Source organism: Octopus sinensis, linkage group LG1 (assembly GCF_006345805.1).
Source record: "Octopus sinensis linkage group LG1, ASM634580v1, whole genome shotgun sequence".
Classification (NCBI taxonomy): domain Eukaryota; kingdom Metazoa; phylum Mollusca; class Cephalopoda; order Octopoda; family Octopodidae; genus Octopus; species Octopus sinensis.
Window position 1 is genome coordinate 127,286,270 of NC_042997.1, and position 17,674 is coordinate 127,303,943.

The 17,674-nt window shown below is 38.7% G+C and overlaps 1 protein-coding gene across 1 annotated transcript in view; it reads right to left on the reverse strand.

The window, feature by feature from the left end:
• LOC115218637 (M protein, serotype 5-like) overlaps nucleotides 1–17,674 on the reverse strand; it is a 943,546-nt gene that overhangs the window by 456,360 nt on the left and 469,512 nt on the right. The window contains exon 7 of the mRNA XM_029788558.2: nucleotides 13,497–13,596. Within this exon, the coding sequence (XP_029644418.1) occupies nucleotides 13,497–13,596 (100 nt within the window). The remainder of the gene's footprint in view (nucleotides 1–13,496; nucleotides 13,597–17,674) is intronic.

Consider the following 17,674-nt stretch of genomic DNA (forward strand, 5'->3'; position numbering starts at 1 on the left):
TGTACTGTATTAATGTCTAATCTTAATGCTCTTGTGTAGTGTTTTAATAAAGTATGTGATTCGGTATTATCTGATGAATGATTTAGATATATTTCTCCATTTTCTTATTTTGTATATATATATATATATATATATATATGATGATGAACTTCTTTCAGTTTCCCTCTACGAAATCCACTCACAAGGCTTTGGTGAGCCTGATGCTAGAGTAGAAGATACTTGCCCAAGGTGCCACACAGTGAGACTGAACCCAGAACCATTTGGTTGGTAAGCAAGCGACTTACCACACAGCCACTCCTGCGTCCAGTATTCATCAATTTTATTGTAAAACTAAATTCAGAATACTCAAAGGAACAGTTCTTGTTAGGTAATGGTGACCTAGTTAATTAAGTATCTTTTGTCTTCTACCTTTTACTCAAGTCAGTCATTGGACTACAGCCATGCTGGAGCACCATCTTGAAGGATTTTACTTGACTCCAGCACTTATTCTTTAAAAGACTTATTATATTGGTCACTTTTTGCTGAAAGGCTAAGTAAGCAAATAAATACAGGTTAAGCCTTGTGAGTGGATTTGGTAGATGGAAACTGAAAGAAGCCCATCATATATATTTATATATATGTATATGTGTGTGTATGTGTTTGTGTGTATGTGTTTGTGTGTCTGTGTTTGTTACCCCCCCCCCCCCCAACATCGCTTGACAACTGATGGTGGTGTGTTTACGTCCCTGTAACTTAGTGGTTCAGCAAAGAAGACTTATAGAATAAGTACTAGGCGTACAAAGAATAAGTCCTGGGATCGATCGGCTTGACTTAAGGCGGTGCTCCAGCATGGCCACAGTCAAATGACTGAAACAAGTAAAAGAGTAAAGAGTAAAGAGTATATATATATATATATATATATATATATATATATATATATATACATACACACATATACTCACACTCACACACACACACATTTTTATACATACATAGATATATATGTTTTCTGTAGCGAGTAAATAAAATGTGGAAATCGACGATTTAAAAGTCTGTTATCAGCATATTGACAGAGAAATAATTTTCTTTAGCCCTTATCTATAAGTTGTATATATATATATAATATATATATATATATATATATATATATATATAAAGCACCTGCTGCACTCTTGGAGTGGTTGGTGCTAGAAAGGGCATCCAGGTGTAGAAACTTTGCCAGATTGGATTGAAGCCTGGTGCAGCCTTCTGGGTTGCCAGCCCTCAGTCAAACCGTCCAACCCATGCCAGCATCGAAAGTGAACGTTAAACGACGACGATGATGATGATATATGAAACTTGCTTCCTAAACACATGGCTCCGGGTTCAGTCCCACTGCATAGCACCTTGGGCGAGTGTATTTTACTATAGATTCTGGCCAACCAAAGCCTTGTCAGTGGATTTGGTAGGCAGAAACTGAAAGAAGCCCATTGTGTATATATACACACACATGTATGTATGAATTTGTGTGTCTCTGTTTGTCCCCACACCATCACTTGACAATCAATGTTGGTGTGTTTACATCTCAGTAACATAGCAGATCAGTAAAAGAGACCAATAGAATAAATACTAAGCTTACAAAGAATAAGTCTTGGCATTGATTTGTTTATATATATATATATATATATATATCAAAGTAAAAAGTAAGAGTCAAAAGGAAGAGCAAGAACGGTTAGGCATCTTTTTAATCGCAACAAATATTTCGATATATACAGATCCTCGTATATACAAGATTTAAAGTTGAGTTTAAATTAAATTATGTAATGATTTGCCAGATTAAGAAGATCTATATGTACCTCCTCAAGCGATACTCAGTTGCTGTTTCGGCAAGTAAATCTAGATTTCCATGCTACAACATCCATGGCTTCTTTGTTGAAACTTTTTATTTTCACACACGAGGAATACCTAAGACTAGAATTGGTAGCATACCATAAGAATACTACCAGCTACTTGGGAATTCTAAGGGTGAATTAGCTCTATTTGTACTCTTATATGTTCATAACAGAACACGCCTCAACTATATATATATATAAATAATATATATATATTTATATATATATTATTTATATATATATATATATATATATATATATATATATATATATATATGCTGTTGTGTCTGGGGAGAATCATTTTCTTTTTGTGGCTTATAATTTAACACACTGGTAAAATTTCCACCTATTTTCTCGAAATTTTGCATCTTGCAACCTTTTCAATAGACTTGACTCTGTCTGTTATTTACACTACGCTCCTTTTTGTTTGTTTTTGCACATGTGTGTGTTTTGCAACTATGTACCATGTTTGTATGTATGGATGTGCATCTCCATATGTGTGGACACATGTCTCCATATGTGTCCTTGTGTGAAGTAAAGTGTGTGTGTATATATGGTCATGTGTTTCAGTCTCCATTTGCTTATGTATGCTTGTCTGTTCATATGTACCTATCTGTTTGTATGTTGATCTGTTTATTTTCATATCCATATGCTTGCATACATGTGCATATACACACACATACATACATCTATCTACATAACAGCCAACTAACTATTCTATTCTACACATGTAAACTGTGGGTATGGGGTACATGCCACCTCGACTGGCTTCTGTGCCGGTAGCACATAAAAAGCACCATCCAAATGTGGCCAATGCCAGCGCCGCCCTGACTGGCTTCTGTACCGGTGGCACATAAAAAGCACCGTCCGAACGTGGCCGATGCCAGCGCTGCCGCGACTGGCTCCAGTGCTGGTGGCACATAAAAAGCACCATCCAAACGTGGCCGTTGCCAGCATTGCCTTGGCTGGCTTCCGTGCCGGTGGCATGTTAAATGCTCCAACCGATCGTGGCCGATGCCGGATCCCCCTGGCACCTGTGCAGGTGGCACGTAAAGAGCACCCACTACACTCGTGGAGTGGTTGGCATTAGGAAGGGCATCCAGCTGTAGAAACTCTACCAGATCAGACTGGAGCCTGGTGCAGCCCCTGGCTTCCCAGACCCCGGTCGAACCGTCCAACCCGTGCTAGCACGGAAACGGACGTTAAATGATGATGATGATGATGATGATTTCCTATTTAGTATTGGGGAAGTTTCATTTATAAGGACGTACTCCTGTATTTGTTTGAGTGTTGGGTCTTTTGGGTGTTTGGATAATATGCGGATGTCAAGTTGACCCAGGTTGCCTCCATGTTGGTAGAGTATGGAGGACTGTTTTGTGTTGTCATATTGTCTCAGATGTTCATTTAGTCATTTCGCAGTGGTCCTAGATGTCTTCCCTATGTATGTCATGTTCATGTCTTTACAAACAACTTCTATGCACCTTACACTGTAAACTACATTTCTAGTTCTACAGTTAATGTCAGGGCTAATCCTACATACCCTGCAGTTATTATTGGTGCATATGGTATTCTCAAAGGGGTATGTCCTACATAGTTGTGATCTGACAGAGTTCCCTGGCTTTTCAACAATCTTAATGTTGAGTTTGGTCTCCTTCAGAGCTTTTCTAAATCTATGGGCTAGTTCTCCATGGGCTGTGGCCTCTACAAACATCACTCCTTGATATTTGTCGGTTTTATACCACGTGTTTGCCCTGTTTGCTTTGTCACAAGTTTTTTGTATCCTATTCCATTCTTTGTTTCTAAACAACTTGTATCATTACGTATAATGTTATCTAATTTCTTTTTAGCACTCCTGTATACTCGAACCCTATTTTTCTGATCAAATCCAGAGAACTGCATGTGGTGCATGAAGTTCTGTGTAAGTTTTTTGTTATATATATATATATATCTATCTTTATATATATAAAACTGAGAATGTGTGTGTGTGTGTGTGTGTGTGTGTCTGTCTGTCTGTCTGTGTGTTTCCCTAAAACTTGAGAATTGCACAACCAATTCCATTCAAATTTTACACATGCCTTACTTAGGGTCCATGTAGTTTCATGGGCAAAAAAAAAATGTTCAACTTCTTGCCTAGAGCGAGCCCATAGCAATATCATATCTTCTCCACTATTTCAGTATTACGTGTTAAAAGTGAAACAAAAACGTTTCTCTATTTTATGTCAGATACTTTCATTTTAACAATAAAAATAATAATAACAATTGAATTATATGTAGTAAGTAATAATTGAAATCAAACTAAAGTAACATGACAAAAGTAAAAATAGCAATTGGTATTTTACTCAAGAAACAGTATGCACTCATAGCTTTCTTCAATTAGTTGTCACCACATCCACTGATGAACCATTTGTGTGTACATAAAATAAACTGAAAATGTGAAGGCTGTTTAAATGACTAAGAACAAAATCATCGATCTTTGCGTTATTTAAAACTATTCTGTATGGATTTCCAGTGGCTAGAGAGAGGCATGTTAGGCGTGGTTTGTTTGATGTGCCATGTTAACTTAAAAGATGTCGTTGAGGACAAGAGAGATGTGACAGTGGCTAAGTATTAAAGATATGTCTAAAAGCAACATCTAAAACACTTGAAAGATACAATTATGTGGTATGGACATGAAAACATGAGGTTGTAATGAGTTAATGCTGGAAGGTAACTGTGACAGAGGTAGATCAGGAAAGACATGATGGCATTACACCAGAGAGCATTGGGCCTCAAAGATGAGATGATGCAGAATTATAAACCCATTTAACGATTCCGGGGATCGAGTGGGCATTTACATCTCATTGTAAATATTCTTTCATATGTCATTTTTTACTTTTATTTTTTCCTTTTCTTGTCATTCGCTTTCTTATTTTAAGTTCCCCGATTGTATTGTCCCCTCTATGTTCGCCCCTTGTGGGTAGTAATAAAATCACGTGTCGGAAATCTATGCGTGTTGTTATCTGTGACTAGACGGTGAAATTTTTTTCTGTGTAAATTGATTAATATCGCGCGAGGCGTTTGCCTCCACGTGTGGAAACGTTCCGAAGAAGGTGAATTGACCCTCTAGTCATGGCGACTTACGCGGGGGTCACGGGAAAAAAATAATGATTCGTCGATATCATAAGGATGTTTTCTTTGAGAAGGATAAACTCAAAGAATATGAAAAGCTCTTCAAAAGGGAGGTGATAGCGTGAAGCTAATCCCCCCCGAAAGCAAAAGAGGACAAAGAAAGCAAGACAGTGACATACAGAACCCAAGACAAAAATACGAAGAAACTGGCAAGAGTGGAGATAGCTGAAATTGAAAAATGTCTGGGAGACATAATGGGGAAAACAACCTACGTGAGTAGAGGCAAGAAATTTGGTACGGTGGAGGTGAGATGTGCAACGGAAGAAATTGCAGCCTCACTGGCTACCACTGTACTAAGAGCCGAAAAATTTACAATGTGGCCCTCATACAAGGGAAGAAGAGGGGTCCGGGTTAAAATCCCGAATATACCCCCAGAAGTGAAAACAGAATGGCTGGCAACAGCTATTCTAGGAGCAGCAGAAGAGGAAGTGGAGGTGGAATCCTTTAAGGAGTCCAACGCGGTAAACTGGAGAGGATATGGGGTAGAACTGTGTTTGATGGCCACAAAAGAGGACATTGAAAGGTTCCCCTACAGAATTGAAATTGAAGATGAAAAAACCCTCAGTGTAATTGTAGAGGGAAGAAAACCAAACTGTTACTTGTGCGGGACAAGGGGGCACATTAAAAAAGAGTGCCCGTTATACGAATTCGTAGCGGAGTGCGAGCAGGAACTTGAAGAAAAGAAGAATACGGTAAATGAAAAAGAAAACATAGAAAAGGAAACAAAACAACAAGAGAAAGGAAATAATAAGTCAATGAAGGAAAAAGAAATAAAAGAAAAGAAAAGAAAGAACCAAAACAGAGTCAGGAAAAAAAAAGGAAAAAGAAACAACAGGAAAAAACAAGAGAGAGATCAGAATCAAACGAAAAGAAAAGACGGCACACAAAAAGAAAAAGAAAAGGACATAAAACACGAGAGAAAGAGAGAACAGACAAAGAACCAAAAAGACAAGAGAAGGAAGGAGAAAGAAAAGAAGGCAAAAAGAGAGAAAGAGAGAAACAAAGAGAGGAGAACAAGAAGAAATAAGCCCGAAAAGAAAAATGAAGGAAAACGTAGGACGGAAACAAGATTACTGCTTCTACAAGTTAGTAACCTTCCATTTCTGCCCTGAAATGAAAGACTTGACATGTAATACGGAGGGACATATATGGGTCAACAGGATGACCGATCAGTGGCAGGAGACTGCTGTAATCCCCGAAGAAAGAGTCGCTGAGTTCCTCAGAGCTGCCGGAGAGAGTGTAATATTTTACACGAGTGTTCGAGTGAGAGAGCGGCTGCCTGAGGGCTCAGTGATGGACTTTAGAGAATTGAAAGCTATTATGGAATATGTATAGAATTGTGAGAAGAGAGAGAAGAAAGAAGAGAAAAAAGAAAATATTGTGAAATATATGTGACGAAAATGTAACCTCTCGATTCCGGGGATCGAGTGGGCATTTACATCTCATTGTAAATATTCTTTCATATGTCATTTTTTACTTTTATTTTTTCCTTTTCTTGTCATTCGCTTTCTTATTTTAAGTTCCCCGATTGTATTGTCCCCTCTATGTTCGCCCCTTGTGGGTAGTAATAAAATAACGTGTCGGAAATCTATGCGTGTTGTTATCTGTGACTAGACGGTGAAATTTTTTTCTGTGTAAATTGATTAATATCGCGCGAGGCGTTTGCCTCCACGTGTGGAAACGTTCCGAAGAAGGTGAATTGACCCTCTAGTCATGGCGACTTACGCGGGGGTCACGGGGAAAAATAATGATTCGTCAATAATTATAAAGGATGTTTTCTTTGAGAAGGATAAACTCAAAGAATATGAAAAGCTCTTCAAAAGGGAGGGTGATAGCGTGAAGCTAATCCCCCCTGCGAAAGCAAAAGAGGACAAAGAAAGCAAGACAGTGACATACAGAACCCAAGACAAAAATACGAAGAAACTGGCAAGAGTGGAGATAGCCGAAATTGAAAAATGTCTGGGAGACATAATGGGGAAAACAACCTACGTGAGTAGAGGCAAGAAATTTGGTACGGTGGAGGTGAGGTGCAACGGAAGAAATTGCGGCCTCACTGGCTACCACTGTACTAAGAGCCGAAAAATTTACAATGTGGCCCTCATACAAGGGAAGAAGAGGGGTCCGGGTTAAAATCCCGAATATACCCCCAGAAGTGAAAACAGAATGGCTGGCAACAGCTATTCTAGGAGCAGCAGAAGAGGAAGTGGAGGTGGAATCCTTTAAGGAGTCCAACGCGGTAAACTGGAGAGGATATGGGGTAGAACTGTGTTTGATGGCCACAAAAGAGGACATTGAAAGGTTCCCCTACAGAATTGAAATTGAAGATGAAAAAACCCTCAGTGTAATTGTAGAGGGAAGAAAACCAAACTGTTACTTGTGCGGGACAAGGGGGCACATTAAAAAAGAGTGCCCGTTATACGAATTCGTAGCGGAGTGCGAGCAGGAACTTGAAGAAAAGAAGAATACGGTAAATGAAAAAGAAAACATAGAAAAGGAACAAAACAACAAGAGAAAGGAAATAATAAGTCAATGAAGGAAAAAGAAATAAAAGAAAAGAAAGAAATAGAACCAAAACAGAGTCAGGAAAAAAAAAGGAAAAAGAAACAACAGGAAAAAACAAGAGAGAGATCAGAATCAAACGAAAAGAAAAGACGGCACACAAAAAGAAAAAGAAAAGGAACATAAAACACGAGAGAAAGAGAGAACAGACAAAGAACCAAAAAGACAAGAGAAGGAAGGAGAAAGAAAAGAAGGCAAAAAGAGAGAAAGAGAGAAACAAGAGAGGAGAACAAGGAAGAAATAAGCCCGAAAAGAAAAATGAAGGAAAACGTAGGACGGAAACAAGATTACTACTTAGCTTCTACAAGTTAGTAACCTTCCATTTCTGCCCTGAAATGAAAGACTTGACATGTAATACGGAGGGACATATATGGGTCAACAGGATGACCGATCAGTGGCAGGAGACTGCTGTAATCCCCGAAGAAAGAGTCGCTGAGTTCCTCAGAGCTCCGGAGAGAGTATAATATTTTACACGAGTGTTCGAGTGAGAGAGCGGCTGCCTGAGGGCTCAGTGATGGACTTTAGAGAATTGAAAGCTATTATGGAATATGTATAGAATTGTGAGAAGAGAGAGAAGAAAGAAGAGAAAAAAGAAAATATTGTGAAATATATGTGACGAAAATGTAACCTCTCGATTCCGGGGATCGAGTGGGCATTTACATCTCATTGTAAATATTCTTTCATATGTCATTTTTTACTTTTATTTTTTCCTTTTCTTGTCATTCGCTTTCTTATTTTAAGTTCCCCGATTGTATTGTCCCCTCTATGTTCGCCCCTTGTGGGTAGTAATAAAATACGTGGAGGAATCTATGCGGTTGTTTTATCTGTGACTAGACGTGAAATTTTCTGTGTAAATTGATTAATATCGCGCGAGGCGTTTGCCTCCACGTGTGGAAACGTTCGAAGAAGGTGAATTGACCCTCTAGTCATGGCGACTTACGCGGGGGTCACGGGGAAAAATAATGATTCGTCGATAATTATAAAGGATGTTTTCTTGTAGAAGGATAAACTCAAAGAAATAAGAAGCTCTTCAAAAGGGGGTGATAGCGCAAGCTATCCCCCCGCGAAAGCAAAAGAGGACAAAGAAAGCAAGACAGTGACATAACAGAACCCAAGACAAAAATACGAAGAAACTGGCAAGAGTGGAGATAGCCGCAATTGAAAAATGTCTGGGAGACATAATGGGGAAACACAACCTACGTGAGTAGAGGCAAGAAATTTGGTACGGTGGAGGTGAGATGTGCAACGGAAGAAATTGCAGCCTCACTGGCTACCACTGTACTAAGAGCCGAAAAATTTACAATGTGGCCCTCATACAAGGGAAGAAGAGGGGTCCGGGTTTAAATCCCGAATATACCCCAGAAGTGAAAACAGAATGGCTGGCAACAGCTATTCTAGGAGCAGCAGAAGAGGAAGTGGAGGTGGAATCCTTTAAGGAGTCCAACGCGGTAAACTGGAGAGGATATGGGGTAGAACTGTGTTTGATGGCCACAAAAGAGGACATTGAAAGGTTCCCCTACAGAATTGAAATTGAAGATGAAAAAACCCTCAGTGTAATTGTAGAGGGAAGAAAACCAAACTGTTACTTGTGCGGGACAAGGGGGCACATTAAAAAAGAGTGCCCGTTATACGAATTCGTAGCGGAGTGCAAGCAGGAACTTGAAGAAAAGAAGAATACGGTAAATGAAAAAGAAAACATAGAAAAGGAAACAAAACAACAAGAGAAAGGAAATAATAAGTCAATGAAGGAAAAAGAAATAAAAGAAAAGAAAGAAATAGAACCAAAACAGAGTCAGGAAAAAAAAAGGAAAAAGAAACAACAGGAAAAAAACAAGAGAGAGATCAGAATCAAACGAAAAGAAAAGACGGCACACAAAAGAAAAAGAAAAGGAACATAAAACACGAGAGAAAGAGAGAACAGACAAAGAACCAAAAAGACAAGAGAAGGAAGGAGAAAGAAAAGAAGGCAAAAAGAGAGAAAGAGAGAAACAAAGAGAGGAGAACAAGGAAGAAATAAGCCCGAAAAGAAAAATGAAGGAAAACGTAGGACGGAAACAGATTATTACTGCTTCTACAAGTTAGTAACCTTCCATTTCTGCCCTGAAATGAAAGACTTGACATGTAATACGGAGGGACATATATGGGTCAACAGGATGACCGATCAGTGGCAGGAGACTGCTGTAATCCCCGAAGAAAGAGTCGCTGAGTTCCTCAGAGCTGCCGGAGAGAGTGTAATATTTTACACGAGTGTTCGAGTGAGAGAGCGGCTGCCTGAGGGCTCAGTGATGGACTTTAGAGAATTGAAAGCTATTATGGAATATGTATAGAATTGTGAGAAGAGAGAGAAGAAAGAAGAGAAAAAGGAAAATATTGTGAAATATATGTGACGAAAATGTAACCTCTCGATTCCGGGGATCGAGTGGGCATTTACATCTCATTGTAAATATTCTTTCATATGTCATTTTTTACTTTTATTTTTTCCTTTTCTTGTCATTCGCTTTCTTATTTTAAGTTCCCCGATTGTATTGTCCCCTCTATGTTCGCCCCTTGTGGGTAGTAATAAAATCACATGTCTGAAATCTATGTGTGTTGTTATCTGTGACTAGACGGTGAAATTTTTTCTGTGTAAATTGATTTGATATCGCGCGAGGCGTTTGCCTCCACGTGTGGAAACCTTCCGAAGAAGGTGAATTGACCCTCTAGTCATGGCGACTTACGCGGGCGTCACCGGGAAAAATAACAATTCGTCGATAATCATAAAGGATGTTTTCTTTGAGAAAGAGAAACTCAAAGAATATGAAAAGCTCTTCAAAAGGGAGGGTGATAGCGTGAAGCTAATCCCCCCCGCGAAAGCAAAAGAGGATAAAGAAAGCAAGGCGGTGACATACAGAACCCAAGACAAAAATACGAAGAAACTGGCAAGAGTGGAGATAGACGAAATTGAAAAATGTCTGGGAGACATAATGGGGAAAATAACCTACGTGAGTAGAGGCAAGAAATTTGGTACGGTGGAGGTGAGGTGTGCAACGGAAGAAATTGCGGCCTGACTGGCTACCACCGTACTAAGAGCCGAAAAATTCACAATGTGGCCCTCATACAAGGGAAGAAGAGGGGTCCGGGTTAAAATCCCGAATATTCCCCCAGAAGTGAAAACAGAATGGCTGGCAACAGCTATTCTAGGAGCAGCAGAAGAAGAAGTGGAGGTGGAATCAATTAAGGAGTCCAACGCGGTAAACTGGAGAGGATATGGGGTAGAATTGTGTTTGATGGCCACAAAAGAGGACATTGAAAGGTTCCCCTACAGAATTGAAATTGAAGATGAAAAAACCCTCAGTGTAATTGTAGAGGGAAGAAAACCAAACTGTTACTTGTGTGGGACAAGGGGGCACATTAAAAAAGAGTGCCCGTTATACGAATTCGTAGCGGAGTGCGAGCAGGAACTTGAAGAAAAGAAGAATACGGTAAATGAAAAAGAAAACATAGAAAAGGAAACAAAACAACAGAGAAAGGAAATAATAAGTCAATGAAGGAAAAAGAAATAAAAGAAAAGAAAGAAATAGAACCAAAACAGAGTCAGGAAAAAAAAAGGAAAAAGAAACAACAGGAAAAAAACAAGAGAGAGATCAGAATCAAACGAAAAGAAAAGACGGCACAACAAAAGAAAAAGAAAAGGAACATAAAACACGAGAGAAAGAGAGAACAGACAAAGAACCAAAAAGACAAGAGAAGAAGGAGAAAGAAAAGAAGGCAAAAAGAGAGAAAGAGAGAAACAAAGAGAGGAGAACAAGGAAGAAATAAGCCCGAAAAGAAAAATGAAGGAAAACGTAGGACGGAAACAAGATTACTATTACTACAAGTTAGTAACCTTCCATTTCTGCCTTATAATGAAAGACTTGACAAGTGAAACGGAGGGACATATATGGGTCAACAGGATGACCGACCGGTGGCAGGAGACTGCTCTAATCCCCGAAGAAAGAGCCGCTGAGTTCCTCAGAGCTGCCGGAGAGAGTGTAATATTTTACACGAGTGTTCGAGTGAGAGAGCGGCTGCCTGAGGGCTCGGTGATAGACTTCAGAGAAGTGGAAACAATTATAGAGTATGTATAGAATTGTGAGAGGAAAAAAAAAAAAAAAGAGGAAAAAGAAAATTTTGTGAAATATATGTGGCGAAAATGTAACCTCTTGATTCCGGGGATCGAGTGGACATTTACATCTCATTGTAAATATTCTTTCATATGTCATTTTTTACTTTTATTTTTTTCCTTTTCTTGTCATTCGCTTTCTTATTTTAAGTTCCCCGATTGTATTGTCCCATCTATGTTCGCCCCTTGTGGGTAGTAATAAAATCACATGGAGGAAAGCACCTTCGAAAAGTGTCTTGGTGCGACTATGAAAGGTATCTAGTCAGAGGCGGTAAATTTGCCACAATAGAAGCAAGGTTCGAGTCAACGGAGCATGCAAGGGAGTACTCGACTTGAACTTGCAAAGTGGAAATATTTTATTTTTACCTTTATATCTGGGATGTAGGACGTCCCAGAAAAAAATTTAAAATGCCTCCCCCCCCACCACCAGAAGTAGAGGTAGGCTGGATTGTAGCCACACTTCTATACAAGAGGGAGGACAAGATACAATTGATCGAAATTACAAGAGACGGGCTAACAATCAATTCCAGTCTGTTATATATTTTGAGTATTGTTATCACTAGCGATATCAAGATATAACTTTGTATTTTGTTTTTTATGTGTAGATGTATATATATATAGATGTACATGTAATATGTACACATATATATATACATATATACATGCACTAGAACTATGACCCGGCAACAACAGGTCTTTAATGCTAGTATATATATATATACACACACTTTACTTCACACAAAGACATATATGGAGACATGTGTCCACACATATGGAGATGCACATCCATACATACAAACACGATACATAGTTGCAAAACACACACATACACACACACTCAAAAGACATGAACACACAAGAAGACAAGTGCATACATATATAAACACATGCACACACACACACATACATAAAAAACACACAAACAAGGACACGCAAGCTCATTAATATGCAGAATGCATACATACAGATGCACACACATACATACATATATACATATGCATACACACACATATATACATACACACACATGCATACATATATACATACATCATACATGCGTACATGCATCGACACACACACACACACTCACTGACCCACACACATGCGCACAAACAAACAAAAAGGAATGCAGTGTAAATAACAGACAGAGTCAAGACTATTGAAAAGGTTGCAAGACGCAACAAAAATTTCAGGGAAATAAAGATAAGAAAAAAGTGGAAATTTTACCGGTGAGTGTGTTAAATAATAAGGTGCAAAAAGAAAATGACTCTCCCTAGACACAACAGAATATGCTTCAACACACGAATTCACATAAAGAATCTTGCAAACCAAATCCAAAAACATAATATATATATATATATATATATATAAATGTGCACATATACATATATGTAACAAAGCAGGAAGCTGGAAGATTTTTTTGGTATTATATATTCACCATTACATATGTCTCATTTTTTTAATATAATAACTCTGCAAACAATATTTCCAGAATTGATATGTACCTTACATCAATTCAACAATGGAACAAATAAAAACAGGATCGTAATACTGGAATAAGTAGAGTGCTTCAAGAGGACACAACTTAGATTTTACCCTACTTACATCGTATGTATGTCTGTATATATCTATGTATATATATAAATATACACGAACACACACACATATATATATACACAAACATATATATATATATACACTTTATTTAAAGCAGCAGAAAATTCAACACACACACACACACACACACATATATATAAAGGAAAGAAAAATACACAAACCTTTAATTTGAAATTCACGTTTCCTCTTTACTTCTTCAAGTAGTTTTTTCTCTTGCTCTATATCTTTTGTAAAATTCCTCTGAATTTTGATAATTCCTGTCTGCAATAGAAAGTGGAAAATTAACTATGAAATGGAACTTGGTATCTCTGAAGAAGTCGCTTGATCTCCTAGAAATCACATCTAACTGACTTGGAAATGGAGTGACATATTTAGAACGCCTTACATCCCTGGGCATGGATACATTGAAACTCCGACGTCTGGCAGCTGACTTGGCAGACACCCATAAAATTATTAATCATCTTACTAACAATAAACTCTGAACACCTTTTCAAACTCCACCTGTCTAACACCCGTGGACATGTTTACAAAGTCAGAAAACAGCACAGCTCCCATGACTTTTGGAAACATCTTTTCACGCTAAGAGTTGCTGAAGTATGGAACAAACTACTGGCATCAGTTGTTAGTTGTCGGAGCACTGCATCCTTCAAAAGTTCCATGCTTCCTGAGATTCGCCAACACTACACCTCCATACACACGCAAGCATGTATCTGACTCATACACTGTTCACTTCCCAGATGTTTGTACATTATCTCATATGCTTTATACACACTTTTGACAAGTTGTGGTGCACCTGAGCACTATATACAATAATTTCACTGCCAGATCTGACTGGCCTGGTGCAGCCTTCGGGCTTCCCAGACCCCAGTTGAACCGTCCAACCCATACTAGCATGGAAAGCGGACGTTAAACGATGATGATGATGATGATATTATATTATATTATATTATATTATATCATATTATATTATATTATATCATATTAATATTAAGTTCTGATAAAGGACAGAAGGGCCATGGCTTAAATGCCATTGATCATATGTATGTATATAAAGGTATGTAGCATATTGGTTAGAGTATTTGACTCATGATCATAAGGTCATTTACTATTTTACTCTTTTACTTGTTTCAGTCATTTGACTGTTGCCATGCTGGAACACTGCCTTTAGTCGAGCAAATTGACCCCAGGACTTATTCTTTGGAAGCCAATTACTTATTCTATTGCCCTCTTTTGCCGAACCGCTAAGTTACAGGGACATAAGCACACCAGTATCGGTTGTGAAGCGATGTGGGGGGGGGGGACAAAAAAGACGCACAAATATATACACACTCACATACATATATATATATATAATATACATATATACGACGGGCTTCTTTCAGTTTCCTTCTACCAAATCCACTCACAAGGCTTTGGTCAGCCTGAGGCTATAGTAGAAGACACTTGGCCAAGGTGCCACACAGTGGGACTGAACCTGGAACCATGTGGTTTGTAAGCTACTTACCACACAGCCACTCCTATGCCTAGTGGTACATTGTATTCTTGAGCAAGACCCTTTATTTTATGTTGCTCCAGTTCACTCAGCTGGTGAAAGCGAGTTCTACTAGTGATTCAAAATGGCCAGCTTTGTAACATTCTGTGTCAAGCTGAATTTCCCTGGGAACTACATTAAGTGTATTTGTATCTGAGGAATACTCAACCACTTGCATTTTAATTTCACAAGCAGGCTATTCCATTGATTGGATCAGCTGGAACCCTCATCACTGTAACTGATAGCATGCAGTTGATGTGCCTGTATGATCAAGGCCAACCCAGGGTTAAAATATAACAACATATATTTCAGCAAATAAAATCAACTGATTTCGTTTTAAATTTATTTTGACCAACTGTAAAATCCCAGCACCACCACCACCACCACAATCACCACTACCAAAACAACTCTCATTTTTACTACCTTTATCAACACAGCTATGATCACCAGTGGTGGACTGGGCCTAAAAATATTGGTTGCCAGGAGACTAAAGCGACCCACCTGCATTTACAATTAATTATTTCAGCCAGGCTGAAATAATTAATGCATTCTTCCAAGAGTGAATAAAAAAATTTACAAACTTGATGGGATGGGCCCCTTAGATACTAACATGGGCTCCCATATATGGATTCTAATGGCGCAGGGGCCCACTTGCTATCGGGCAAGCTGGCAACCTGGCCAGTCTGCCACTGATCATCATTACCACCCCCACCACCATTACTACAAGTACCACTACCAATAGTACTAACACCACTGCTGCTAGTACCATCACTGCTACCACTATTACCATCAACATCTATTTTCCTACCAACACAATCATATAAAATCATCACCATTATTACGAACACAACTGCAACCTGTACTACTATTACTACAACTATCACCTAAACTACAACATGATAACAACCACCATTATCACAACCAACATCACTACTGTACTGCAAGGTTTTTCCTTATGATGAAATGGTTGCAGTAAAAGGCAACTCATTACTTGTTAAAAAGGTCAATTATATCAGATATATGCCCTGGCACTTGCCACTATCTATATCTCTCTCTCTTCCTTTATGCAACCATTTCATTTATACTACTTAGTGCTTTCAATCCATATTTTATTTATGGTGAGCTGCTGGCTAGTGCAACCAGTAATAGTACTATGATTAAGAATACATTAAGAGTGACTTGTCTCTCTTGTCATTTCACAACATTCTGATTTCTGGTGCGGAAGAGGAGATAACCACTCCAAAATGCATGCATCCATAGTCTGGTTAGGGACACTGCAAGCTGGCTATAGCAAAAAAAATTTTAGGTGACAAAATACAGTAAATGGTTTTCTTATGGGCTTGAATATACCACAAGCATATTTGAACTGCTTACTACTTTCATACAATATTATATCAGATATGGTATGTTCTGAGAGCCTCTACATGGTCACTAGATACACTAGACACAGCAGTCAAATAATCCTTAAATGACACTTTGTTCATAACAGAAGGTCTCTTCATCAGAATGAAAGGCATATTATATGATGCCTGTGTACAGACATATTATGCTACATATTATTGAATCATGGACTGTGAATGCAGAGGATATGTGAAGGCTTGGAAGAAATGAAGCCTGCATGCTCCCTTAGATGTTCAATGTCTGTGTGCATGTGCAACAAAGTGTAAATGTTTCAATAGAAAAAATGGCCATAAGATGCATCAGATGTAGTGTGCAAGAGAGAAGAATGCACTGATATGGTCAAGTGATGTATATGGATGACGACAGCTGTACAAAGAAGTGCTGATCTTTAAAATTGGAAGAAACTTTAAATTTTGAGGGAGACCTAGGAAGATGTGGGACAAAATAGTGAAAGATAATCTTCAGATGTTGTTCCTCACGGAGGTGATAACAAAATATTGAGATAATTGACAATTTGCTGTACTTGAAAAGATACGTCCAGTTAAGTATAATTGAGGGCATAAAAAGCATGTTCTTTATGTCCCTCCAAACCCTTGCACATAATCTATCCAAGACAAACCTCTTCCCCATATACCATCTTGCCAACACATTCCTGCTTCCACCCATGTTCTCCACTCTCTGTATCCCTCTTCCTTCTATCTTCCGCTCTCCCTCAGGAACTTACCTTTACACAATATGTCCCTGTCAAATCTTTTTCTCCACTACATAATCCCCTAACACACCCTCTCCTTACCTGTGTCCACACACTACATTCCCCTCCCCTATCCTCTATCATACACTCTCCTTTCACAATCTTACAAACTTACACACCCATTCTACTCAAACCCTGGTTCACTTCACTATGTGCACTCCCCCATAAATTCATCAGAGCTTCACCATCTTATTTCTTTACTACCCACAAGGGGCTACACATAGAAACGACAAACAAGGACAGACAAACGGATTAAGTCGATTATATCAACTCCAGTGCATAACTGGTACTTATTTTATCAAGCCCAAATGGATGAAAGGCAAAGTCAACCTTGGCAGAATTTGAACTCAGAATGTAGTGGCAGACGAAATACCTATTTCTATTTCTTTACTACCAACAAGGGGCTAAACACAGAGGGAACAAACAAGGACAGACAAACAGATTAAGTCGATTACATCGACCCCAGTGCGTAACTGGTACTTATTTAATCGACCCCAAAAGGATGAAAGGCAAAGTCGACCTCGGTGGAATTTGAACTCAGAGCGTAGCGGCAGATGAAATACTGCTAAGCATTTCATCCGGTGCGCTAACGTTTCTGCTAGCTTGCTGTTTCTGTTGCTCACAACTTCACCATCTTGTCCCACCTCTCTTTCTGT